Source organism: Trachurus trachurus, assembly GCF_905171665.1.
Source record: "Trachurus trachurus genome assembly, chromosome: 19".
NCBI classification, from domain to species: Eukaryota; Metazoa; Chordata; class Actinopteri; order Carangiformes; family Carangidae; genus Trachurus; species Trachurus trachurus.
In genome coordinates this window covers 10,325,074-10,352,803 of record NC_139913.1, presented here as the reverse complement: position 1 = coordinate 10,352,803, position 27,730 = coordinate 10,325,074, and the positions used below count along the sequence as shown (strand labels likewise).

At 42.0% G+C, this 27,730-nt stretch overlaps 2 protein-coding genes across 3 annotated transcripts in view; both read left to right on the top strand.

Moving 5' to 3' along the window:
* The window catches only part of rpl38 (ribosomal protein L38), a 224,991-nt gene extending 215,611 nt beyond the window's left edge, over positions 1-9,380 (top strand). Inside the window, exons 1-5 of one of the 2 annotated variants that reach the window (XM_083994086.1) lie at positions 5,164-5,214; positions 5,423-5,448; positions 6,290-6,350; positions 6,906-7,028; positions 9,312-9,380. In XM_083994086.1, coding sequence (XP_083850212.1) covers positions 5,446-5,448; positions 6,290-6,350; positions 6,906-7,028; positions 9,312-9,337 — 213 coding nt within the window. In that variant the 5' untranslated portion in view covers positions 5,164-5,214; positions 5,423-5,445 and the 3' untranslated portion in view covers positions 9,338-9,380. Of the gene's footprint in view, positions 1-5,163; positions 5,215-5,422; positions 5,449-6,289; positions 6,351-6,905; positions 7,029-9,311 lie in introns of those variants that run through there. The other variant, XM_083994087.1, reaches the window with a different exon arrangement.
* Positions 9,381-10,182: 802 nt separating this feature from the next.
* Positions 10,183-27,730, top strand: part of ttyh2 (tweety family member 2) — a 63,636-nt gene continuing 46,088 nt past the window's right edge. Inside the window, exons 1-2 of the mRNA XM_083994081.1 lie at positions 10,183-10,635; positions 26,301-26,473. Of these exons, the coding sequence (XP_083850207.1) occupies positions 10,507-10,635; positions 26,301-26,473 (302 nt within the window). The 5' untranslated portion in view covers positions 10,183-10,506. The remainder of the gene's footprint in view (positions 10,636-26,300; positions 26,474-27,730) is intronic.

Below are 27,730 nucleotides of genomic sequence, written 5' to 3'. Positions count from 1 at the left end.
TGACAAGCACACTTGAACATATCTTCAATGACACAGGCCTTCATTTGAATTTCACATAAACTTTTAAGCTTTTGTATTTCATCCCACATTATCACTGGAGGTGGTTTCTCATGGTGAATGACAAACTTTTTCGGATACAGTTAATCCTTGAAATAAAAAAATAAATACACCCCTACCACCTCTGATCTATTTTGCAGTGCGTTCATGCTCAACATGCCTTTTAAAAGCTTCTACCGACTTCATGACCAAAGTAAATCCAATAACGACGGTTCAGTAAACTATCTCAGGTAATCTTTTGTTGCCTCTCACCCATAGATCAAATTGTGATTAATAACAGAACCTGCCGCCGAATTACTCATTAGCTCCCCGGTAGAAGTGCTTCTGCTGTCAACCATACAGGCCTGCAGGCAGAAATGATGTGTATCATTACCTACAATGTCTGTGGTAGAGCTCCTGAAATTCCATCATCCACGCTTTGTGTGTCTGTTACAGTTTTTAAAAAGCGTCTCTGAGTTATAATCTTCTTCTTTTTTTTTCAACTTTTTTTTTTGTTCCTGTAACCCCACTTTCCCTTTTTAATAAGCCGGCACATTGCTACAAAGTATGATCATCCCTCAGCCTGAGGGTGCACATTTTTATTCCAATTACTACCTTTACACAAAAAAGGGGGATTATAGTTTTGGAGAACTATTTTAATACCATGTGTGTCCAGAAAACAAAAAAGGACTTTAAGTGAATTCTCAGTGCAGAATGAATTCACAAACGAACACTGCTGTGTAAATAAATTAGCAGAAGCCCTAGGTGAACCCATTGAATTCATTTCCTTTTCTTTCCTTTTTTTTTTTTTGAAGGGGGAGATCATCATGATTAAAAAAAAAGGCTGCGAGTAAATGCATATCCCATATAGATATACATTATGGGTGCATTATCTTAAATAGTGGAAGTATATCTTGATAGAGAAACAAGGTGTAGATGCATTGATAAATTGAGTCCTTGGATGTTTACAGCAATAAAAACAAATTCTGTTACAGAGGGTCTTGGGGCATAGGCCTAAAGATACAGGGTCAACTTATCAACTCGACTCGAGAAAATGTATGGGATCAAATGTGTTTGTTTTAGTATTTCAAGAATGAGTAAATTGAAAATAACATTCAGTCCTGTAACCTCCTCCTTTCCACACAACAGAGAACTAGTGGAGTCCATTTCTTGATGCACAGCGTCTCCCATTGTCATGAACGAGGATGAGACCCTGTTCACCTCTGTAACAACAATTACTCACTGCCCTCTACTGGCCAGAAAACGGAACTTCAATGCTAAAATATACTATATATTTATGTACTGTACTGTATATATAGAATCAGATTGGGTTATTACAAGGAGCTTGGCGCAGAGGATCATGTTTGTTGCTGTGCAAGCAAATGGAATAAAGATCATCCATGGTACAAAAAGAGCTTTAGCTAAACCAAGCATGGTCATTTGTTATAATCTATGAGGCTGAGCTGATCCTCCCTTTGCACCCTCACTGTAATGCATCCACCCCTCACAGATGTGGACATTCACAAATAGAAATAGATGATGTGGAAAACTAGGAGAGAAAACACTACCATTCTCACACTCTCATGCACACAAATTAATGAAATGAATTTAATCAAACTGATACAAGAAAATATGCTCTGCTCAAAAACACTTTGCACAATCTTATCCTTATTTTAGTTGCATACAAATTTTGTATGTGTCATATATGGGGCCGCTAGTGCCCACAAACTGATGCATTGAGCTATCGGAGACCCCAACTGTGTAACATATACACATAATAATCATTGTAGTAATACTTTTTACAGCAACTCCCACTCTATCAGGACTAAATACAGGTATTCAAGGATGCTCAGATCTCAGAAAATGTAATGTCAATTTACCACCTTTTTGGCAAGAAAAGTAATATACAATCAGAACTTAATCATACATTTGAACATGGCCTCCCTTTGAGTTCAGTCCAGCATCAGGTCTGGACTGGCAAAACATTGATTCCCCAAGAACATTTCCTTTGAGATTCAGGTCACGTCAGTTCTACAGATTTGTCAGCTGCACATTCAAGCTGCCAATCTCCTGTTCTACCTCATCCCAAAGGTGTTCTGTTGAATCTGGATCTGGCGACTGGGGAGCCCATTGAAGTAGGCCGTGCTCATTGTCCTCAACTTCATGAAACTAGTTTGAAACAACTTTTTCTTTGTGACGTGGTGCGTGGCCATGGTGGAAGATGTTAAAAGGACCTACCGGTATGTAAAGTAGGGCCTATAGAAGAAGCTCTTCACTGTCCCCCTCGGTACCACACTCCAGTGTCCATTCAGACCAACAACAATGAGACTCAGCAGTTGCATGCTATTACACTCTGTGAACGGTGATCAAGGACATCTTTTATGATCTTTAAAAATGGAGTGAGGACCCATGCTGCAATTTACGGAAGCTATGAATCACCTTTACGTTTCCTAACACACAGGGAAGGAAGTATTGTGCATCAGCAGCTCCAAGCTGTGCACAGGAGCAGATGACTGAATGTCAGCTGGAAAAAAATAGAGCATAATCTTCTTGGCAGCAAGGAGTACAAAGGCATGCTGAGATAAACTGTTCATTAGCCCTTGTGAGGGAAATGATTTGAGACTGTAAACAAGCACGGCAAAGTGATGATGGTATAAAAACATACCTGCATTTTGCGGTGTGGATTTCTGGCCTGTGCTTGTGCTGCAAATGGCAGCAGAGTGGACAAGGTGCACCTGATCAGTTACTGAAACAAACCACACCGTCTGTCTCTTACCTTGATTGACAGCAGCATGCTGAAATATTTAAATCCGAGGAGAAGCGTGTCCGGTAGCACAAGCACAGATTTAATATTGGGGGAGATGGCCTGTGGACATGGGTATATACCAGCAGACAGGCAGATTGCAGGTTAATTTAAAAAAGACTGGTCATGTGTTTTCCTGTCTTTATGAATTAATGCCATGTCATAGTTGATCTCTATGGAAACAGATTACCTTAAGCTAAAGAAAAAGAAAAAGGAAATTGACACAGAGCAGAAATGCGTTTCACAGCTTTGACTATCTAACTCCATTGGCTCATTAATTTGCGCTCTGCTGCTGTGGAAAGATATGGAATTATTTTTGTCAGGTTGCGAGGATAACAGATGAATATTTCTTCAGTGTGAACCACTTATATACTTAAAGGCTTATTATTCTGGCAGCCGTTGGATTTATCTGTTTTGACTGTAAAAGATAATTGAACTCATAAGTCAGCAGGTATGGGTGTAATGTTTGTATTCTCTGAGGTGTTTCAAGCAAATCCCCTTTTTTAAATGAGCAACCATAAATTACAGTTAGTCTGTAACTGAAGAAATACCTGCCAGAATTTATACAACAAAAGCACAACACAGCAGTTTTGCAGAAAACAAACTGTAGCATGTGTGCAATTTGTTAAATTTTCTTCACTCTATAAAGAAAAATGTAAAGCAATTTGACTTCTCTCTCCCTCAGCTCAGTGCTCAGCGCTGAATCAGATGAGATGCCTGCTGTCTACTTGCTCTAAACTTTCACTGTATCCACCATCACTTCAGGTAAGGAAGAGAAAAGGAAAAAATAAAAGTTGAATTAAAATGAAGAGCACATTAATGTGAACCATCAAAAGCTATTTCAACAATCAGAGAACCTGTATAATTGGATTATTACAGCCTGATTTGGCCTCTGTACATACATGAGCGTTACCTCATAAGGCAGTCATGACCTTGGGTTGGTAGATAAACCTGGAGCTCCTGATTTGTGAACTCCATTTCTAAAAAAAATAAAAGCATTTAATCAGAACATTAGGTTTATTTTCAACCTCGCCATTCATATCTACAATATCCTGTATTTCTCTGGCTAGATGAAGTTCTTGAAGGGGTCACTGGTGGTGAAGAGGTTTTATTGTCTGTACAAGACAAACTTTAATTGACCTTTAAAACAGATAGGCAGTGCATATTTTTATTACATGTCTATCTATCATCTTCTTAGAGGTCCCGAGGATGGATATGGGGACTTGATTCTACACTTGAATAGTGCCACAGAGCAGAGCATGTATCATCAATCAGAGAAATGTTCTAGGTCACCACCACAGGTGAAGCCCAGCAGGAAGGTGTGTCCTGCCAGCACCATGTCACCACTGGTGCTCATGCATCATAGAGTGCAACCTATTGCCACGCACACTGTTTGTCCATCATCATACAGTATCTACTGTTATATGATCAGTATTCGCTGAGGGGGAGAGGCAGAAACTGTATATGGCCGACTGATGTGAGTTTGATGAAGAGCTGTGTAATGAGAGGAGGATGGCAAAAGCACCACACAGAGGGTGAGGAATGGCCTTCATACATTATAAGCATGCTTTGCAAGCGTGATTGTAGGTCAGAACATAATGTCCCGCATAATGCATGCTGAGTTCAGGAGTAGGGCTTCAACTCCAGAGACAACAGATCACCGACAGGCTGCAGAGCAACATGAATAGCTTACCTGGGCCCATGGCTGGAGGCTGGTCCATACTTCCACGTGTGAGGAGGATCCAGCTGTTATCCGAAAGCTGGAGGTTTTTCTCTGTGTGTAAAAAACAAAGAAAAACACGCACTCTCCAACAAAACTCTCAGGAACAAACTAAAGAGGTGCACGGCCAAAAGATAAACTTAAAGAAACAACATGTTTGTGCATGTTAAGCGCCGACGCAGTATGGAATAAAAGACAATGAGAAGGACACGAGTGCTGCTGGCCTTTCTTTTGTTTCTTTTCTCTGTGTGCCAGAATGAACACAGCATTTGAAAATTATGCTGTAGCCCTACACCTGGGTCAAATTCTAACAGAAACTAACAGAAAACAAGCTTGTGACCCAAGAATTGATTTTTTTTTTTTTTTGCTATTTGTAGCTACACTATAACCAGTCTATGACTATAACCAAAACTAAAGAATAACGGAAAACAGGAATTCCTTTTCCAACAAAACAGGTTAACTCGTTTGCCACCTCTGGTCTCTGTGAAGTAGCCTACTAAAGTTAAATCAATCTCACTGAAACAGTTTCTACCAGCTCACAGCGGAAGATTCGCTTTTCCTACTCACTTTGGCCCTCCGCGGTCGCCGTACTCCAGTATAAAGCCTTTTCGAACCGGAAGTTCCACCCCTTTTCATCCCCTCTCTGGCAGACTGAGTGAGTTACACATTTTCACCCAAATAAACCAACGATTTCAATCATCATCCATCCTCCTAAACGTTGATATTTGTATCCAATCGATTACTAACTTACAATTACGCATCTCAGCGACTACATAATACGATAAAAATGTACTTTCCAACACTTTTTCAACCCGATGTTTTAACCCGTCCAAATAACACCGTCTCTTTCTCGCTTCCCGCAGACTCAGTCCGCTGAAACGGCAACATGGTAAGGTTTTTCTAAACACTCAAGCTTGTACCCGTTTACGTTGTGTTACATGTGGTATGTTATTGCATATAATGTGACACAAAGGTGAAAGAGTAGCCGGCTCTAAGCTTGTAAAGTGGTTAGCTTTGGCGCGTTAGCATTAGCATGGTGTCTCTCGCAGCCAGCGTGAGCCACCCGGCCTCCGTCTGTCAATGAGGACATGTCCACCGACTGATAGTTGTATCATTACCTCAAACGATGAAGCATTACAGTTAAAATCGTTCAAGTCGATAGCCAGGAGTGTAACGGTCTGTACTGGTTCAGGTACCTGACGTTAGCTACTACTGCTAACTAACGTAAGAAGCCTTTTTGTCCAGTGGCTAAACAACACACAGTTGAAATTGTTCCTTTAGCACCTTGACAGTCAGCATACAACATCAACTGGACATAATCTGCACCAAAACAAATAAACACATGAAATACACCAATACAATATCATATAGAAGCAACAGCAGCAGTTTCATTGTCTCAGAGATTTAAGACAGATCACTTAAAGATGCTCTTGTTCAAGCAGACGGTACAAATAACTTGTTGTACCCTGCTTTTTTGGCTTTCTATGGCTTCCAGTTAAGATGTTTGTGCGGTCAGTCTGCAAGAAGTCCAAACATCTCAGGCTGATGTGCCCGTGATGCATCACACTCTTGCTAGAATAAGGATGGGCCAAGTGCTGCGTTTCGATTTCTTGCAGAAACGTTAGTTCCACCGGTCCACTGACAAAACCTCCTTGTACAAGTCTCGTCAGTCTTTAGTTGCACAACTGTTATATTTACTTATGAGTTTCTTTGTTGTTCTTTACTTACAGCCTCGCAAGATAGAAGAAATCAAAGATTTCCTTCTGACGGCCAGGAGGAAGGATGCCAAGTGTAAGTTCACCTGTTACACTCACCTTGTTGTGCAGCTGAATTTAATGAATGATGCAAGTCATGGTATACGCCTATGTGAGCATGTTGGGAGCTTATTTTCATGAATGGTGTTTTGAAAAACCGTGTGATTTGTTGAGACCAAAGTAACAATTTTTTTTTTTTTTTGGTAGAGACTGATATTTTCTTCATTTAGCTTATGAAATAGTTTGTGAAAAGCACTCGCACGGTCTTATGTATGTTTTTTGTATGTCTTGCATCTTGTATGAGAGATGGAAAAGGTCTTTTGGTTTGCATTCAGCTGGTCAGCTGACTAACCTGAAATGTGAAATTTGGCTTTCAGGAAAGTTTTTGGGTGTAACTATAAAGTTTGTAACTTGCATGAGCTGGATGTGTCAGTCCTTGTTAGTTTTAGTTAGTTGCCATTGTGATTATTGTGTTGAATAGTCTCTGAACACAGACTTCTTCATCCATTTTGAATGTCTATTTCATGGGTCTAAGGTCAGATACCGTGAGTGATTCCCAACTAAAACTTTTGTCGTCTTTGTCTTCCTGCAGCCGTAAAGATCAAGAAGAACAAGGACAATGTTAAATTCAAGGTCCGCTGCAGCAGGTACCTGTACACCCTGGTCATCACAGACAAGGAGAAGGCTGAGAAGCTCAAACAGTCCCTGCCCCCAGGTCAGTAATAAGATAATAACATCAGTGACTTGCAACACAGCAGTATTTCTGCATCTTTCCTGAGTTTTATTAAAGGAAACCTTAGGAGTTTTGGTCCCCTGGTGGTGTAGCGCATGTTTCTACGAGATGGTCTGGTTGTTTATCTTGTACCAGAATGTCATAATTGGTGCACATGCATGCCACAAACACAGGGCTGATGCCTCTGGTAATTGCTGAGGATGCTTAGACATATAGAAACGCACTGTGTATGTGTGTTGTAATGAAAGAGGTCAAACTAAAGCCACAACGAGGCAGCACTTGGAGCCTTCATGAACGTCATTGCAATTAATTGGAAATAGATTCAACTTGTGCATCGAGTCTGAGTGAAGTCAGTGCAAGATCATTAGAAACAAATGCAGAAATTAGTTTTCAGTATACTTGACCAGGTTGATTTTTTAAAAATTTGTAGTGCAGCGTTGTGCTGTTGTGTTCATATGAATCAGAATAGCTTCAAATTAAACAACCTTGGAGTCATTATAGGTAGGATAATTCGTGGTTTTCATTCGCATCTTGCTTTACAGCTTCTGACGTCTGTACAAATTAATACCAAAAAATAAAATGCTACAACATAAAATCACTCACCCATTAGTTAACAGCGGCTGGCGTATTTGGAAACAAGTAATCTCAAGCTAAAATAGCAAAAAGCTGCAGCATTTATCAACTGATTGTGCAGCCCGTACTATACTTCTACCGCTGACCTTTTCCAGTGCCGCACCGTCACCGTTCTGCCGCTCACTTGTGACGCACTGCCCCATTTCCTAAAGCAGCTATGCTACATTACCAATGTGACCTTTTATGCAAATGTCTATTGAAGAACGAGGAGACAGTCCAGAAGGATTTGATGCACACACCAGTCACTTAACAGTTCCAAGATAATGTTGGATGTCGTAGTTCTCACACATTGTGCCAGTGAAAATCATTAGTAGCCTGTTGATATTAATGATGGTGTGAAATTTTAATAATGGCACTAATTTTCGCAGCGAGTAAAGACAGGGGAAACACTGGAGTAGATCATCCTCATGTGGATGAAAATGAAAAATGACTCTACCTGGTCAATCTAAGGCACTGTTGCACATTTGTATTAAAGTAGTCTATAATGGTATAAACCACATCAACACAGTCCAGAGCAACAGTCAGAATAGTGAAAACATGACTTAAAATAGCCTATCACTCCAATATAAAACCTGATGTTAGCTACTACTGCTAACTAACGTAAGAAGCCTTTTTGTCCAGTGGTTAAACAACACACAGTTGAAATTGTTCCTTTAGCACCTTGACAGTCAGCATACAACATCAACTGGACATAATCTGCACAAAAACAAATAAACACATTAAATACAACAATACAATATCATATAGAAGCAACAGCAGCAGTTTCATTGGCTCAGAGATTTAAGACAATCTTGTTCATGCACAGTACAACGGTACAAATAACTTGTTGTACCCTGCTTTTTTGGCTTTCTATAGCTTCCAGTTAAGATGTTTGTGCGGTCTGCAAGAAGTCCAAACATCTCAGGCTGATGTGCCCGTGATGCATCACACTCTTGCTAGAATAAGGATGGGCCAAGTGCTGCGTTTCGATTTCTTACAGAAACGTTAGTTCCACCGGTCCACTGACAAAACTATATACACTGATAACGGACGTGTTCAGATTCACGCAAGATGCGCCTGGTTTTATTATCAGTCTAAAAGATGAGTGAAATAGTGGAAGCCCAAATGCAAAATAAAACCTTCTTTTTCCAGTTTGAAAAAATTAATTGTGCAGATGATTTACAAAGTTCATATCCAGGAAGAAAAATTCATCCATGTATTAAAAAATCCATTCAGTCTCCTTGGAAACCCTCCGAGCTGATGCAAATGTAATTAGTCTTCATCAACCAAAGTGATTTGGTTGTATTATGTAACAGATTATTCACGTTCAGTTCAGTAATTTATTTGTAATTCATTTGGAGAGAAAAATACTACACTGTGTACCCTGTCATTTTACAACAGGCCTTAAGCTTCAAATAAAAAAGAAACCTCCACATTGATAAATATGAGTATTACTAGCACCCATTTTTTTAATGAAATAAAATAATGGTCCAGTCTGTGGTCTTTGTCAAATGCCCAATGATGGCAAATGTATTCTAGTACTTGTAATGATTTCCTTTTAGTAATTGCATATAAAGCATGCGTGTCATTTTTTAAATCATTCCTTCAGTACCAGTGAATAAATCTCTCTAACCAGTGTTTCTCTGTTTACAGGTCTGGCTGTGAAGGAGCTGAAGTAAATCCGTGATGTACAGATAATTGTAATAAAAATTGGAAAACTAAGTCACTTGTCTGGTTGTGTGTTTGCCACATGGTGGATTAGGAAAACAGAAATGCATTGTTTCCTATCCTGTGTCACTGACTTTACAATGAAACCTCAATATAGCTAATTTCTTTCCTCAAAAGCTGTGAAGACATTGACACTTACTATCCTGTAGGTGGTGCCACTCACTGCTCATTCTAACCTAGATTTACATAAATATCACAACATATATTTGTTGGATAATTGACATCTCAAACAATAAAAGTTCACTACGAAGAAACAAAACTGAAAATGACGAATCATGTAAAGGTCTTGAATGTAAAAAAACATAGTCATACCTGGTCAATACAGTATATTTTGGATATTCCACACAAATGTGTAAAATATAATGTCAGTGTAAATAATATACACACTAAACCTAAATTAAATATTAATGGAGAACCAACACTGTAGCTTCTTGTCATTCATATGGTTAGTACTAGGTCAGGAACTATACGTAAATGATGAAACGTTTTTATTAGGACTGTGCTGGAAGTTAAAGATGCTTGTAATTGCCTCGGTTGAACACTAGGTGGCAGCACAGCAGCTGATTAAAACAGATGGACAGATAACACGACACTTAAACAATGAAACAAACGCGCCCAGTTAAATAGTGCTACTATTAAATAGTGTTTATTGAACAGTTTTACTGAACACGTGTGGGGAAATTACACTTCCCAACTCCTCAGCGGGGCGTCTGGGCGCGCTCCCGTGTCTCCTCATGTCCTGAACCCTTTCAATCAGTGCGCGCTCCCTCTTGTGACTGTGCCGTGCGCTCGGAGCAGCTGTCTATCGGATAGTAGCAGTGGGTCCACACGGACACGGGAGACATGGGTGCGCTGTGATTGATTCCTCTTTCCCAAGAAACCACCTTTTTTTGGGGTCGGATTTCACTTTGCAGCCTCGCGACTGTCCCTGCACGACTTGGGCCACGTTTTTGTCTCATGTGCGGCTCAGAGCGTGTTTCCATAGACGAGCATGCTTTTATCACTGCCTTTGTTTGATATGAGTCTGGAGGAGTAGGGATCTCCGGCAGCGGACCAAACTGCCCGCTTCAGTACAGAGAGGCTAATTTAGGCTGGAGCCTAACTTTTTCTCGGGGCAGGGATGTCTTCGGCTCGGGTGGATTACATTGCGCCCTGGTGGACTTACTGGCTTCACAATTTTCCCCACATCAACCTGAGGTTTCAGCCCATTGAGAACAGCTTCCAGCCTGAGGAGGAGAACTACCAGCAGGTCAGTAGAGGAAGATGGGACATGAGGCTTTGTGAGGAGCCCAGTCAAGCACACAGACTGAATAGAGTGCACAACATAGAGGCTTGTTTAATGTTTGATGCTCTATAGTGAAAAATAATAACAATATAGGCTAACTGATGGTTTTTTCCCCTTTCTACCAATAATTACTCATATCATTACACACACTCCTTGAGATTCACTAAAATAAGATGTCTATTGCCATTATGCTTTGTGTTTTGGGTTACATTTTTGCATTATGGATGACAAAAGTGGATCATAATGCCTCTCTGAATGTCAAGCAGTCCACTCAAGTGGAAGCCACCTTGAGGAGTCGGCCACATTTATCAGAAGGCTGCATCCAGCCCCATAGATCAGCAAACTAAGTCAAAAAATAGGTTGTTGGTGCCATCTGGTTTTGGTGTTGCAATTTTTACTGGCCTTGTTAAAAGCAGTTATTATGCCACTTTGGAAAATGGTACATAAACCAGTGAGACATGTTTTCCCCCCCCCCCCTCTCCATGGGATGTTAGAGAAATCTTGTTGTTTTGCTGAGGTTGAACAAGCTCATCTTGTAAACTAACTCTGGCTCCAACTGGGCTGGGTAACATTTTTCATTTATTTTTAAGTGGGACAAATAAGTTGTATTTGGAGAGTCAGGTTGTTGCTCAGGAAGCACATTTGTGGCTAATTCTGTGTTTCACTCCTGAGAGTCAGAAGTGGTTCCTATCTGACTCCAGAAGGCGGTGACAGGAGTGTTTCACACGCCTTCAAAGTAGGCTGGGTTCAACTGTTGGATGACTAATGACCTGCTTGTGAAGACATGTCAAATACTATGAATTATTTATTATTTCACTGTTTAATTTTTCAAGGTTACAGCTTAGGCTCTGTCAGTATAGTTGCATCATGGTGAGAATAGATGACATTTAAGTTCATGGCTGAGGCATCTTAGCACAGTGGTCTCTAGTCTGAGGTCAGGGGACCCCCAGGGGTCCGAATGAGTCAGAGAAGGTCTTCATAATGATGAGGCAATGTTTGAATTGTGAAATGACAGACAGATATGACAACTGCAGTTGCATAAAGGTCCTTTATGGTAAAAGTGATATGAACAAGCAAATGTCATACATACATAGGATATCAGACCAATAATGCCTGGAAAGGAAAGAAGGGATACTGCCATGAACTGTAGTATCATAAAAGATGATAACATTGTATTATCTGATACCTTGTGATCCTACTTTCAGTGTTTCCTTCAAAGACTGTCTAAAAATATGGGCAAAAGGGTGGAGCTGAGGTTGGGCAAGCAAACAGCAACTGCTTTGATAAACTGAAATACTTCAATCAGTGAAAGATTAAAGCAAATACTGGCCACTATAACCACGAGGGACAATTACAGGACAATCGTAAATGGAAAAACATAGTGGTATAGCAATACAGTAAATTAAGTGATGTCAGTTACACAGGAAAATGTAGTCATAGTTTGCTGATATGAGCTAACATTAGCAAGATTGGAATTGATTTGGTATTATGTTCCTCATATAGCCTAAGCCCAAAGGTCAACTCTCCTTTTAGCTCATTGTTGGGTCTCAATGAGACATAACGCTCTTGAGCTACTAAATGCTCTATTATTAGTTGCTGGTGTGAAACAATTAGGCTATTGTATTAGCTAAACATGTCTACTTTGACTTTATATTTCTACTTACTTTTTTGTCATTGTAACATTAGCCATGCTTCCCTTTTTAGCTTTTAGCCACTATATGGCTCCACCAGCAGCAGTCTGGATAGCTACATATTTGCATTATCATCCGAGCGCAGCTACAGTCGTATCATAAAGGCTTCGATGTTAGTTGTGATGCTTAACTTTTTAGCTGCGGTATCCCTGATTAAAGAAACATCAAACAGCAGCCATTGTTTATTGTAGGCTACCATAAAGGCCTTAATGTTAGCCGTGACCTTAACCTTAGTGTTTAGCCAGCTACAGCTCAGCTTTACTTTGTCCATTGCACAGCGGCATCATAAAGGCTTCCATCATGAGTCGCTAACCTCAGCTTTTAGCAACTATCTCCCCAGCAGAAGCAGTTTTGATACATCTCTCCTCTACGAAACATCTGACGGCTGCACAGTCAAACTGAATTTGTGTTGCACTGGGATCAGGAAGAGTCTGTTTTCATCTCATGCTGCCAGTTTCCATTCTCAGTAGCAACGTAGAAGCCGACTCAGAGCCACGGGTCGTGTGGTGGGCGGGAAGGAGGGTGGTGAGTCTCAGCAGGAGGGCAGCACTTCCTCCTGAGGAGACTTGTCATGCTCAGAAATGGAGTCTGAGGTGGGAAACCCCCCCAGTCACTGCACCCATCAACCTCTCCTTGTTCTCTCTGACTTTTGTTTCACTTCCTCTCCTGCTCTCTTTTGTCCATCTTTTTTTCCCAGATATATACGTCTAGCCCCCTTCATGCTCTCACTGCGCAGAACAAATTTCCTCTAAGCACCAGTGCTAATGACACGATTTCAAGCTGATGCAAGGCTATTGAGGCCATTACACTTCCTGTCCTTTGTGGGCTGTCAAGCTTAATTCTGATCACCACCTCTTGTTTTGACTGCAATAGTCTCAGCGATAATGTGCTGTATATGCAATCAAGGGATGGAAAACTGAAAAAGAGGTGATGCATTTCCCCTGGATCTAGTTGTTAAGCGGTGAATTGTACTGAAATTATTAAGGGCCGGCATTAACGGCAAAGTGACTCACATCAACATAATCAGTTTAATATGGGCAGCAGCCCATTGCAGGTGTCAGTTATAGCACTGTAAGGTTTTTATAGCATTGAAACAGTCTGTGTGTAAGGGAATTTGCTGGTAATTAATCACACTGTTGTATTATTGAAAAGTTTATTTCCACTCGGGGATGATTAACTGCTTTGAAATTGATATTCTTCCAGTGTTAAACAGGAAGAAAATCTGTTAAACTTTAAATTCAGCATTATAATTAAAGTGGATAAAGTCGATTCTTTTGTAAAAGAGATTACTCAATCGATGTTCAGTTGGCCAATGCTGTGTGGAGAGTATTGAGCAGCTGAGCCACGGCTGTAACCCAGGCCACATGCCTTGTCAGTGGATCTGTAATTGGCTAGTTGTGGTGTGGGCAATCCTGATGAATTCCTCTGCTGGCCCCGGGCCATTGAATGTGATGGAATGTAAGGGGTCAGGATCTCACACTGTGCTTTGTCTGCACATGTGTGTGTGTGTGTGTGTGTGTGTGTGTGTGTGTGGTAGCAGCTTTCTCACCCTCAGTTGTTGTACACTGCTGTTGTGTATGAGGGAATGTCCGTCAGCTGAATCACCTGACTCGTGTACTTCTCTAATTTCTGTCCTCTGACAATAAACAAGCTTTTCTATTCTTCATCTTACTGTTGCATATTTTGGAAATTGTTGCAAAGATTGTTGGACAGACACAGACAGTTTGAGGAACTGACACTAGAGCGTTGTGCGTCTCCCCTGCCTGCTTCTGATTGCCGAGGCGATGCACATGGCTGCTGTGATAATCTGCTGATGTCCTCAGCCGTCACATCGTCCTCCAGTCGTGTGTGATTGCGAACTGTGTTCTGTTGCTTTATATTTCCCTGTCCTGAGGCCTTAAGGACAGAAGGAGGTTAAAACTTATTTCAAAAACTCTCCTAAAAGTAGGGCAGGGACCTATTTTCTCAAATATTTGTGTGTCTTGCTTTTTATTTGTGTGTGTGTGTGTGTGTTTTGAGTCAAACACCATGTGTAGGTCAGCAGGTCCTGGTCCATATGACTTCCTTTCCTGTTTCCTGCTTTGTGACCAAAGCCAGATACTGTCTCAGTCCATCACCACATGGGCTTCTGGTCTCACACACATGCAGCTATGAGACTCTGAGACTGTCCAAGCAGCCGGGTTCAACACTTCATTGGTTGATTTTTGGTAGCGGTGCTATGATTGTGTCTCATTAACAAAAGCTGGTATGAGATAAAATTATTTATTTGTTATTTCTGTTCTGTTTGCCTTAGCTGTGATGTGTTTGTTTGTGTTTCAGGCTTTCAGTGTCAGGCCAAGGTGAGCAGCACAGGGTCTACTACTGCTAATGTTTTGGTCTACACTACAGTAATGAACTGAGGTGATAGGCTAGGCTACTTATCATGTTGCAGTGTTGGTCTCGTACTGTATTTTGTTTTCCTGATGAGAGTTAGATAAGAAGGTTGACGTCTTTCTCATGCCCTCATGCTAAATATAACAGGCAGATAGCTTAGCTTTGCATAAAGACTAGAAAGCCTTTCTGCACAAACTGCAGGAAGCCGACAAACCCTATAAAAAAGCAAATTGACATGTTTCCATTTGGGTTTTGTGTTATGATCAAATAAACAATGACACAAGACACGGAAACAACACTCTAATGTGTTAATTAAGATGTTTTTTATTATCTTTGGTTGAGCCAGGCTGTTTTCTATTGTTTAAAGGGATAGTTCAACATTTTGGCAAATGGGCCCATTGCCATAATCCCTATAGTTTTAGGAGTAGGTTCGTTACCTTTAATTGTTGGTGCAAGCTATTTTTAGAACGGCGGAGCAGAGTCGTGAGCTGCTCAGAGCTACGCTACGGAGGCTAATGGGATTTCTTGGTTTCCCTCATCAAACTCATCAAATACACAATCCAACAACTCCAAAACACTCTGGTGGACAAGTTGTGACCTGCACATTCACCACTCTATGAGATAATAACGTAACTTTATGAGACTGAGTTGTTTTTGGGGTAAATTCATGCTAAACCGCATTCCCGTCGGGGGCAGTTTTTCAGCAAGCAGTCTCTGCATTTGCCTCAAAAACGACTCTGTCTCGTAATGTTCTGTTATTATCTCATAGCATGGTGAATGTGCAGGTCACAACTTGTCCACCAGAGCGTTTTGCTCTGCTTGCATAGCTTGCACCGACAATTAAAGGTAACGAACCTACTCCTAAATCTATAGGGATTATGGCAATAGGCCAGTTTTCCAAAATGCTATCCCTTTAAGGCGTTAGGCTAAGCTAACTAGCTACAGCTTCAGATCTAGGCTACTTTTTCCCATGGTTTTTAATGAACATTAAACATTTCTGCACATCTTCTTCTTATCTCTGTTGTGATCAGTGCATCATCCACCATGTTGTGTAGGCTACTGTTGAGGGTAAAAGCTTTTGAAACCTCAACTCCCTCCACTTTACAGAACCGCTACTTTGTAATAAGCAGATGCTAATATGAAATGAATGAATTTTATTACTTTAATTAATGCAAATATCTCAATAGCTTACACACTTCCTGTGCATAATTACAGATGATAAAAGAACATTTGTCTATCCTGCAGCACATGCAGGAGACAAACATCCTCTTCTCCCATCTCTCCGCTGATCACTTTAATGTCCAGCTCAGAAAAGTTTCTATAGAAAGCTTTTATCCTGCTATTACCGTGGCCTAGAATTGATAGGAGACAAATGAACAAGCCACAGACATACTATTCAATTACAGGGGCAAACACACACACTCTTAACACACCCAATCTTTCTGCTTCGCTGGCTTTTCTTACCGAGATTCTCTGGGAACAATGTTCCACCCGAATGCTCCCCAACAGTCTCCTCCTCCAGCTCTTTCCTTTTTTTCCCGTTGTCTTTGTTTTCCCTGTGCTGCTGTTTCTTTTCTCTCTCTCTCTCTCATTCATCAGCACTTCCTTCACCTTACCGTCCTTGCTCATTGATGTTCGACCCCCCCTATAACAATTCAAACTGTGTCAGATCCATTCATGTGTGAAAGAAATGCAAGAAGTTTGAAGAACATGTATTTTCCTATAATACCCTCGAAGTGACGCTTTTACATTGATTGATTGCAGTTATTGTTTTCGAAAGTGCAGTTATTATTTCCTCATTTCACTCTTTCATTTGTTAATATTTCTAATTTTATGGTTTCATGTATTTGATTGCATTCTCTTTGCGTCCATCTCCACGTAATGCTGTTTACAGCGAGTCTTCCTGATTGCAGCTGATTTCACAGCTAAATGCATATACAGTGCCGCTGTGTTTGCTGTGTTTGCTTTGTGTGATGGAAAAAGCCCATAGGCTGAAAATCCATTATCTGTTGAGCTATCACAGCCACTCTGATTGCATTGGTGATTTTAACCAACTCCTATTGCCTCCTCCTCAAGGAAAATCAATCTTAAATGTGTCGCTCCTGATTTCCATGCTGTTTGCCCTACCTCAGCCTCTTCTTGTTTCTACTGAAGGGTTGTGTAATCCTTTTTGTAAAACAGTGATTCACCTCTGCTTCCTCTACCTCTGTAACAGTCATGACATCCCTGTTTTTTTTGTTTTTTTATTATTATTCCTCGTTTGCGTCACATAAACACAAAGATGCACTCAATGTGTCCCCTCTGGTTCTCCAGAAGGTCATTAACCTCAATCTGTCTCCATAGTGCTTGGAGCTTGGTGATTAGCATCACCTGATTGGCTGACTGTGGTCTGTGCTAATAAGACAGGATGTCCATACTTCATGTTGATCTGACTGAATGAAATAGAAAATGACAGTGGTGACTGATCATCTTTGGTGCTGGAGAGGGTGTTGATGGTGTTCTTCTGTTCTTCTTGGTTTCATCATTGTATTTGGCAATCAGCAGCACAATGAGACTCTTCAGCGGATCCCATCAGATATGTGTGCGAACTATAGCCAGAGCTGTATGAAGTGGGACAAGTGGATTCACGCAGGCACATTCCCCTCCAGCGGAAACAACAATGAAAGTCTGCTCCTCAGTGGAGGCTGGGGATGGGCTGAGGGAGGGGGAGGGGGGTTGGCTTTGTTGACGGGGGTGTAGCATAAAAATCATGACCCCTGACTCCCCCGAGGGAAGGGTTTAGGCCTCGGGTTCAGAGAGGGTGTCAAGGAAACGAGGAGATAACACACCTCGCTGCACTCCAAAGATGTCCTGTAAGCAGTGGCCTGCGCAGAGAAGCAGATGCTTCAAAGAGATTCATGAGGGCTTTGCAGAACTATTGGAATAAACATTTCTCTTTGCCAAAAAGCCAAAGAGATAATCAAATGAGCACTACACTGCACAGAGCCCAGAGACCCTCGGTTTGTCATGGCAAAACGCTGAGGGCAACAAGGCAGCGCAGCATGACAGATTTAAAGGACCTTTTAGCGATGAAGTCGCTTCTTCCCGTCTTTGCTTTCCCTCTTCCTCTCATCCTTATCCCATGAGTCACTTTGCTTGGACTTAATGGCGTCCCAGCTGTGAACACGGCCAGGCCCAGCCGAGTGCACTCTGCTCAACAGATCCCTGGTCCCCGGGGCCTTCACCTGAGTGTCAGTGAAACGGGCAGCAGCAGCATGGAGGAAGGCAGTGAGTCGGACTGCTCCACTGATCCCTGGTGAGGGGGGTGGGGGTGTAGCCTGCATGGGCTCCTCTGGGCGCTGAGCAGCCCTCGTTCAACCCCCTTAAAGGTGCATGTCTGCTTTTGATCATCTGCAGGACTATGCTCATTAGGTCATCAGAGCATATCCTATATCACCCCCCATACTCACATCCCTTCACCCTGTTATATATAGGATCCAGTTAAAGATTTTCAAAGAGCACTGCATGGTCACACTCTTGCATATATGAAGCTCATCTACCTCACTGTTGCTCATCAGCTCACACTCTTTGGTCTAAAAGCTAAATTTACTGTCTGTCCCTTAAAGATTGACGATTGAGCTTTTAAAGGGATACTTCACCCAAAATTGATAATTCACCAGTTTTCTACTCACTGTCATGCCAAGGAAGGGTTTGGAGAACTTTCAGAGTAATCAAAATGCTTTTGGAGTTCCAGGGGGGGTCCGACTGGCAACGGATAGTGCTCACTTTTGAATCATCCATCCATTTGATCTCTGTTTTTAGCCTTGTTGTAGCAGTAGCTCCCAGTGGCTCTGTTGATGTTTGTGCGCATGCGAGAGATTTGCTGCGAGATGTTCATTCATCATTGTAAACCGTTGGATGTATGAAGTAAACACAAAAGAACATCTCTCAGCAAATCTCGCGCATTCAAAAGTGAGCACTCTCCGCCGCCATTATATGAAAATCCATTGTCAACCGGACCCCCGCTGGAACTCCAAAAGCGTTTTGATGACTCCGAAAGTTCTCCAAACCCTTCCTTGGCATGACGGTGAGTAGAAAATTGGTGAATTGTCGATTTAGACACTTGTTTATGTATCATATTTATTGTGTAGAATGTTTTTGGAGCTTGGATAAAAGATAAAACCTCTTGCTGAAGGAGTAGAAAGTCCCTGCTGCTCACCAGGCCTTGACATTTACGTTGGAATGTCCTTTTTTGTTTCTTTCACAAGCTGACCTGACAGCCGTTTAACCTCTATCATGTTAAAGGAACATCACTGTCCACACTCTGATACATACACATACACACATACACACACATACATTCTGTACATTGACGCACACTGCACACTGTGCCTGGAGACCCTCTCCACCTACACACAGCTGTCCGCCACCTGCTGTGGAGCAGCGGAAGACACTTCACATCGCTTAGCGTGCATTTAGCTGCGCTCCCAGCCTCTGAAATTCCACTGTTACACGACTTAGTCCTGCTTAGCAGATGTAGCGTAACAGATGGAGGCGCTTTCCATCCCTATATATTAATTATGGTCACTACTTGCATATTAAAAATTTATTTTTAATGGGCGCTCAGCATAAGGCACGAAACACTTTGCACTGCTGTGAATTTGCATCTGTCTTGACGTACAGCACATCCTCCATCCCCTCTGTGTCTTTTCATTCCGCTTCAGTAAAGCTTTATATTTATATACATACACACACACCCACACACACATATATGTTCAGGTCAGAAAAACATGTCATTCCTTTTTCATGGATTCTCAACATTTGGATTTAATGCAAGAAATCGCTGCTTGGAGTCGTTCTCATGGTGTGCAGTTGAAGTTGTCAGACTGTGGAGCCTTAAATATGGATTTTTACATCTCACAATACCTGTCTTGCAGTAAGAAAGAAGAAGAAGAAGGACCCACAAAGTTGTTCTCGGACTTGCACGGATTCTTCTCAGTATTGATTTTTGCATCCTTGCAGTCTTGAGTGCATTCAGAGGTTTATTTTTTCTCAGCTTTTTCATATCGTCTCATTTCATGAATCGATAGATCTTTTCTGTTGTGGCCACTTATCTAAAAAATATAATCTTGAAACATGTCTATGTGTTTGTTATATTTTCCAGAAGGATTTGTAACAAGCCATTAGAGCATCATTGTCCGATTATCCGACTGCCCCATCTGTGCCGACATCCCCCCCTTTGGCTTTCATCATACCTCTGATGGGACTTGGGGGAGTGTAAATGACTCACCCAATCCCCACTGGGTCATTCCCGCTCCAGGCTATTACTGCCTCATTATGCTTCTCCCTTTGTCCCTATAGGTGTTTGGGGTGTGAGTGTGTCTCTGTGTGCAGGCCTCTTCTTCTCTTTATGTCTTCCCCAATTTAAAAACATACAAGTGTCCTCTAGACGGCAAGGTATACAAAACCGCACACCCAGCTCAATCTTATACAGCAGTTCTACTTCTCTGAGTAATCTTTTTATGCATTCAGTTGAGACCAGAGACTGCGGTTGAGACACAATGTCACAGAGGTGTAAATTCAACTCTTTGGACACTTATGTGAAGGCTAGAATTGTTACTGCCAACGTGGTTGAATTGCAATGCACTCTTTTTAAAACGCTGCATTCAATATTCTGTCCAAACACACAAGGAACGACAATTGGTATCGACGTTGGTCGGGACACATCAACACTGCAGCTCTGCAAACCAAACTGCAGTCAACTGAATGAGCAATGAACACATAAGATCTGAATTTACATATACATTGAAATAAAAAGAGACTAAAGGAAAGTTACATTGGAATTAAATTACTTTATTTTTCAATATTTTTCCATCTGACTTCAATGTTAATTTATTCAGTAGGCCCACCAGTGCTGTAGCTCCCCTTCTCCCTTTGATTTCATATTAAACACTGTAGCTCCATCTTGACCAGATACAGCAGTAAGATGCAGCTAATCCAGTGATGCAACATCAAAACAGGGGTTGGAACATGTCCCTATTGTTTATATGCAAACACACACAGCGGTAACCACAGACGGATGAACATAAACTGGATGAAAACACAACATAAGCAACACAAAATTGGCATTTATTGCATGAAGTGCTTAAATAATAGGTTAATTGATCAACTGAAGTTCCAAATGTTCCACAGCACTACAGCCTCTCAGATAAAGTCTCAATGGGGGCATTCATTTGTTTTTATAAATGGTTAGCCAGTTAATAGGCAAAATGTATTAGTCAATAATTATAATAATCATTATTACAGTCGTGAGTGGATTGAACTGGATTAAACTTCATAAACTGGCAGCTTTCCATTTAAAGGGATAGTTCAACATTGTTGGCAAACTGACCCATTGGCATAATCGCTATAGTCATAGCAGTAGGTTAGTTACCTTTAATTGTTGGTGGGAGCAACTTTTAGAGCGGCAGAGCAGAGCCATGAGCTGCTCAGAGCTATGCTATGGAGGCTAATGGGATTTCTTGGTTTCCCTCACCAAACTCACGCTATGAGATAATAACAGAACGTTACGAGACAGAGTAGTTTTTGAGGTAAACACAGAGACTTATGAATGTGCAAAGTATTCGCATCGACAAATAAAGGTAACGAACCTACTCCTAAAACTATAGGCATTGTGGCAATGGGCCAACTTGCCAAAATGTTGAACTATCCCTTTAAGCTCAGGCAGTACAGGGGCTTCCTGATTGTATCTGTGACAAATGGCTCAAAAGTTCCATTGAAAAATATTCCTCTCGTTTTAACTTTGCCGAGTTCACTTGTGTGTCATCCCTCAAATTAGTCTGTTTGCCGCTGTGTGTGGCGGAGCTCACGGCTGATTTCTCCTGTCACACACACTCGTGTTCATTTTTTTTTTTTTTTTTTTTTAGTACATTACAGAATGAGGTTCTTAGGTTCGCTCACTATTTTTGGGAAGAAGTCGTCGCATTATGCAACGTCCCCGCCGCGGGGCAAAGTCGTCTACAGTGGAGAAACTGGGCCGCACACTGAGAAATGAAGTGTGTGTGTGTGTGTGTGTGTGTGTGTGTGTGTGTGTGTGTGTGTGTGTGTGTGTGTGTGTGTGTGTGTGTGTGTGTGTGTGTGTGTGTGTGTGTGTGGATGAGGTGGCTGTGCCTTTGTCTGCCCATTAAAGCCAAGTATGAGTGCACAAGCTTTTGTCTTCACCGGCACCACCTCCCCTCTTTTTTTCATCTATCTCCTTTAGTGCATCTCACCCACACCCTGCTCTCTCCATGTTTTCATTACCTACAATATTCCCTCCATCATCCTGTCAGTCTCTCTTTCTCTTCCTCTTGTTTTCTCCCCCCCACTCGGATCATGGGGATCGCCCCTCCGCTCAGCTACATCTTCCTTCCTTTCTTTCCTGTGCCACCACCGCCGGCAGCCTGGTGCTCACCCCACCTTCGCCTTTTAGAGGAAACAAAACAGAGAGAGTTGAGGGAGAGAGAGACAGCGCAGTTGGCCTGTTGAGTTAGGAATGAGTAAGTAAGGAGAAGGGTGTTAACATATTGAGTCTGCTTTTATGGGAAACTACTCAGAGCTCATTTAGGTAGCAGTGAAGTGGTCAGAGCTGCCAATTTGATTTCACCAAAGAGCGAATGTGTGCACACTGTGGTTGGTAAAAGATAAATGGTGTTTTTTAAACTTAATGGAAGGTTGGAGCACTTGGGAAGTGATGGTTGCACGATGGGTTTGTGGGTTGTGTGTGTTTTGTGCAACGTACAGTTTCTGAGTGTGTATGTGCTCTTCCTGTGAATGGATGCTACATAATTCAGAAGCCTTTTTTTTCTTTTTTCCTTTGGACTCACTACAGAGAAGAAAAGGACAGTGGAGAGTTGGGAGTGAAAGACAGGAAGAAAGTGGAGAGTGTTGTTTTGGCCTTAACCGCTTTAAAAGCAGCTGTGGAGTAAATTTCAGCAGAGAAAAGTGTGTTTTTGAGTTTTTGAGCTCCAACTTAAGCTCCATACATTTTTTAAATTATATAATGGGCTTCAAGGGGTTTAGAGACCCAAGTAGTGTGAAACTCAATACTAAAAGATAACATAAAGCAAAGTTTAATCCTCTCATGGTCCATGTGAAGCTCCCTGCCAGGTTCTTCAGATGTCTAACCATTTTCCTCACTGCCCCCCCGCCGCTGCCCCGCTGCCCCATCCCTCCACTCCTCCGCCACATTCCCTCCTTTCTCTGCATCGCCTGGCTGCAGGAGAATCACAAGACGGAGGCATGGCAATTTAAGCAGCCCTGTCACATGCTGCTTAATTCAAATAGGCTGTGATAATTCGCCCTTTCACTCGTCCTCCCCTTCCCCGTCGTCGCAAGGGCACCGGCTAACCTGCGCGTTACCATGACGATAGGAACGGCTGGGTGGCCAAGTTTTTTTTTTTTTGGGGAGGGGGGTTTAGTGTTTGTTCGTTCAGTGGGAGCCCCCCTGCCTTTCTCCTCCCCCACCCACCCCTCCTTCTTTGCTCATATCATCCACCTGCGCCCCACACCACTATCTCATTTACTGCATTCACCTCAATTACACTCAGTTTATACCAACTCTCATCACTGGAAAAAAAAAAAAAAAAAACACACCACCACACCCCCCCCCCCCCCCCCCCCCCCCCCTCACCCCGCCCTCAGATCTTCTCTCCTCCTCCGTCTCCCGGTGTCACCTCGGTACACGCTCCCATTCATCTCTCTGTGAAAACTCCCATTAACACATTTACAGTCCAGTCTTTTAAAGCGCGGCGCCAGATTCCCATTAACTTCCGCACCTGTTTTATGGGACACCGGAGAATAAGAGAGAGAGCGGAGAGGTCAACGACTGGAGCTTCTGACTCTCAACCCCGCTCTTTGTTTCTTTTCTCTTTTTTTTTTGCATTTGTTGGCAGATGTGTGGCCGGCTCCATGAGAGGCATGTACCCGTGAAATGGGACAAGACGGGGCAACTGCACCCCAACAGATGGAGCGAGCACAGTGGGAAAGATTGTTTTTTTTTTTGGTAGGGAATGGAGCAAATAGTAAAAACAAAGATGTAATGCAAAATAAATGAAGCCACATAATGATGACATCATGGTTTTATTATTAGCAAAGTTGACAGGACGAGGGTCGTGTGTTAGATCATGAAACCAGCTGTTTTGTGCAGGATTTTTCAATTTGCAGTCTACCTGGCTCTGTCCTAGCCATCGCTGACATAATCCTGCTGCTTCTTCCATTTCTGGATTTTAATCCCACCGCTTGACTTGCGGGACACATGACATCACAGCATGAGAACAGATGGCTCAGCACCAAAAAGATTTCAGACAAACTAAAAAGGAACAGCAAAGGGGGGAGAGAGAGATAAAAAAAAACAACACAGAAAGCTTGAATAAACCCATCTGCTCGCAAATGGCTGCAGAATTCATTTTAGGCTGTTAGGACGCTCGTGTTGCTATTTTGGTTGCGACACTCCATCTCTCGCAGAAGGTGGGATGGGGAGGTGGTGGTGGGGGTGGGGTGGGGGGAGAGGGGAGGGGAGGGGAGGGTGGGGGAGGCTAAAGGAGGAATGAGAGGGAGAGGAGCAGATGCAGAAATGTACTAGGAGGTGTCTGCTCTCCCGCTGGAGACTGGGGACGCTGGAAAGGAGGATAACAGGCTCCCAGAATGCATCTGGCCTTGTTTCTGGGGCTGGTGGTGCAGACACATTCATCAGTTTTCATGCGTCTCATTAAAACAGTCATCACACGGACTGGCGTCGGTTTGGAAACAGTTTGTTTAGATTCACAGATCGCCGTCCTCTTGTTAATGATCCTACAAACAGGAAGGAAGGGAGAGTGTTGTAGAGAAGAAAGGGATGTTCATAAAGACAGATATTTTGATATGGTCCAGTTACAATATCATCAAACATTGATCTGTTTACACATCCAGCAGACAGAGCAGCAATAACACGGACATTATAGCCTTTATTTTGACATCTGTCCATCTGGCTGATGTGAGCAGCATGATATTCATTCTTACTTCTGCTCTTTTTTGTTTGCCAACCGATTGATATCCGGCTCTTAAACCATTAAATGTTTGACTTTATTCATTTGCTATCACTAACTAAGCTAGCTGCAGGTACAGTCAGTCAATTAAAACAGTTCTAAAACACACAAATACTAAAAAAGACTATTATTATTGAATAATTAAATAATTAAATTACACGTGAAGTGTCACTTTCTCCTCTTAATCTTTAGCTCCTTTCACTGTAGCACTTATTTCTTGTATTTTAATCCTCTCCACACACAGTAGTTCAATGTAACTGTACTTCAAACAAGTGCTGTTTAAACTAACTAGCTAAAATTCATTCTGCTTTTTGATTCTATTTCACTGCATTTGAGAATTAGCTCCTTGTTCACCAACGGCCAACAATATCCATGATGTAGGTCTGTAGTCATTATTGCATGAGTTGCTCAGTAGTCTGTGGTTGGAGCGTGGCCATAATCTGACTGTATTACATCTCTATAATGATGTCACGTGTCCTCAGACAGACAGACATATAAACACTTGCCAAATTACTTAGAACTGCCTCAGTAGGTGTCTTGAGGAGAAACATTTTGCCACGATGACACACACGTACACTACGATGGAAATAGTGCAGCTGCTGACAACATAACGCACTCAATCGAGCCATTTTACATAATGAGAACTTTTGTTTTGATGCACTGAAAAGGCCTTTTGCATGCAAGACATCACTGTAGGAAGAGCCCAGGTGTAAGCAGAGCACCCTGCATCACTGTCACACCTCCATCATGAATACCTGTCATTAAAGGGATAGTTCACCCAAGATTCAAATTTCACTCATTATCTACTCACCCTCATGTTGACTAAGGGCTGGGAGAAGTTTCAGAGTCCTCCGTCCCTTCTCGGAGTTACGGGGGGGTCCGCGCAGCAGTATTTGTCCATATAATGGTTGTGAATGGATACCACTTTTCTTCGTCCAAAAAGACACACCAAAAAACATCCAAATACCTCCATACTGCTCATCTGTAATGTCCCTCTTGTATTGAAGCCCCGACATGAGAAATTGTTCCGCCGGTCAAGAACAGTGAACTGAGACACTGGGAGCTTCCGCTACAAACAAGCTTAAAATATAGACTTATTTAATTTTTTTTGGAACAATTTCTCATGTCAGGGCTTCAATACAAGAGGGACATTACAGACGAGCAGTATGGAGGTATTTGGATGTTTTTTGGTGTGTCTTTTTGGACGAAGAAAAGTGAGCACCATTCACAACCATTATATGGACAAATACTGCTGCGCGGACCCCCCCGTAACTCCGAGAAGGCGCGGAGGACTCTGAAAATTCTCCCAGCCCTTAGTCGACATGAGGGTGTGTAATGAGTGAAATTTGAATTTTGGGTGAACTATCCCTTTAATGGTATTAGCAACACCTTTTCAAAGTCAAAATGAGCAAAAAATTGTATTGTTTGTTATAGTCTCAGTTGATTTTACACTCCAGGTAAAATAGCTGGGTCATCCGACACCACATTGTGTTTCTGACTCAGCGGTATCATGTGTCTCCAGTCTCTCATCTTCCTGGGCTGCGTGGCGGCGGCGGGGCTCGGCCTCAACCTGCTCTGTCTGGCCATTTACCTGAGCTGTTTGTGCTGCTGCCGCAAGGACGAAGAGGAGGAGAGCAAGAAGCCCAACTCCTGCTGCGTCACCTGGTCTGCTGTCGCTGCCGGCCTCATCACATGGTGAGTGAATCAAGCTGTTATGACTAACTAACTGCTGATTACAGTGTGCACACACATACACACATAGACACACTCTCTGTTGATGTCTGCCATTCTACAGTATGTGGTTTGCAATTTCTCTTTCATTTGGTATTCCTGATGGAGAGTGGTAAGTGGCAGGATGTTTCCAGTGCCCAGACTCTGTCTGTCTCTTCACATTTTGTTTTCCCACATGAGATCCATAACTTATTACTTCATCGTGTGTGTACTCTAGGCTTTTTGTGTATTTGTCCACACTGTATGCCTGTAAATCTGCCTGTCTCCATTTTCCCATTTGTATTCTCTAGGAGTTCAGGGTCCCTCTCTTTGGTCTACATGCCTGTCAGTCTGCTCCTCTTTTGAAATACCCCAAAGCTGCTTCTATATTCTGCAAATACTTCAGGTTCACACAGGCACAGTCACTGTTTTGTATGTCCTTCATTTTATGAGATCAGGTGTTGATCTGTCTCTTTCACCTGATGGTGACATCTCTCTGATAAACCTCATCCGCTCTATATTTTGAATAAAAACCAGACGTAAAATATTATATTTTATTATATTATATTTGTGCAGACAACACTCTCATTTTTAAACATTTGTCTGGACATGTTGTTTTTCCAGCTCCCAAGGAAGCTGTAGCCTGTGGTTTCAGGCTGTATTGACACAATCAACTCATAATTATATGGCTCTGAGTTTACACTGGGAGTTAACAAAATATCCTCCTGGCGTTCTTTGCACCCAAATTCTGTGCCACGATTGTGGGAGATGCTTTTGCTGATGTGGGTGTGATGTGAACTGTCTCCTGAAAGTATGCAGTGTAATTGTGCGTTACCACAGACTGGTAAAGAAGTCTCTTCACCTTGATGCTTTGAATGTCTCCTAGACTATAGAGGATGCACCTGAATCATGTAAGCCTGCATTAGTGGGAAAAAAAAACAACATTTATAAGAATTTATGAAATATTACAGGCATTGTAATCATTTGGAGAAAGCACAAAAGCTGTGAAAATGTCCATATACCGACCGTGTCGCTTACCTTCTCAGTGCTGATAAGAATATGACAGGAATATTATACAGGTCCTGACACAAAGTGCAGCTTAGAAATAATAATGGGTTTTTCATGCTTGTAAATAACATTTCCCCCCAGCTTAATGCTCGCCTGAGCCAGCAGTCTATAAAGTTTATCAAGCGTAGCCTATTTATTTTTGGTTAAAAAAAAACTGTTTACATCGCTGAATGC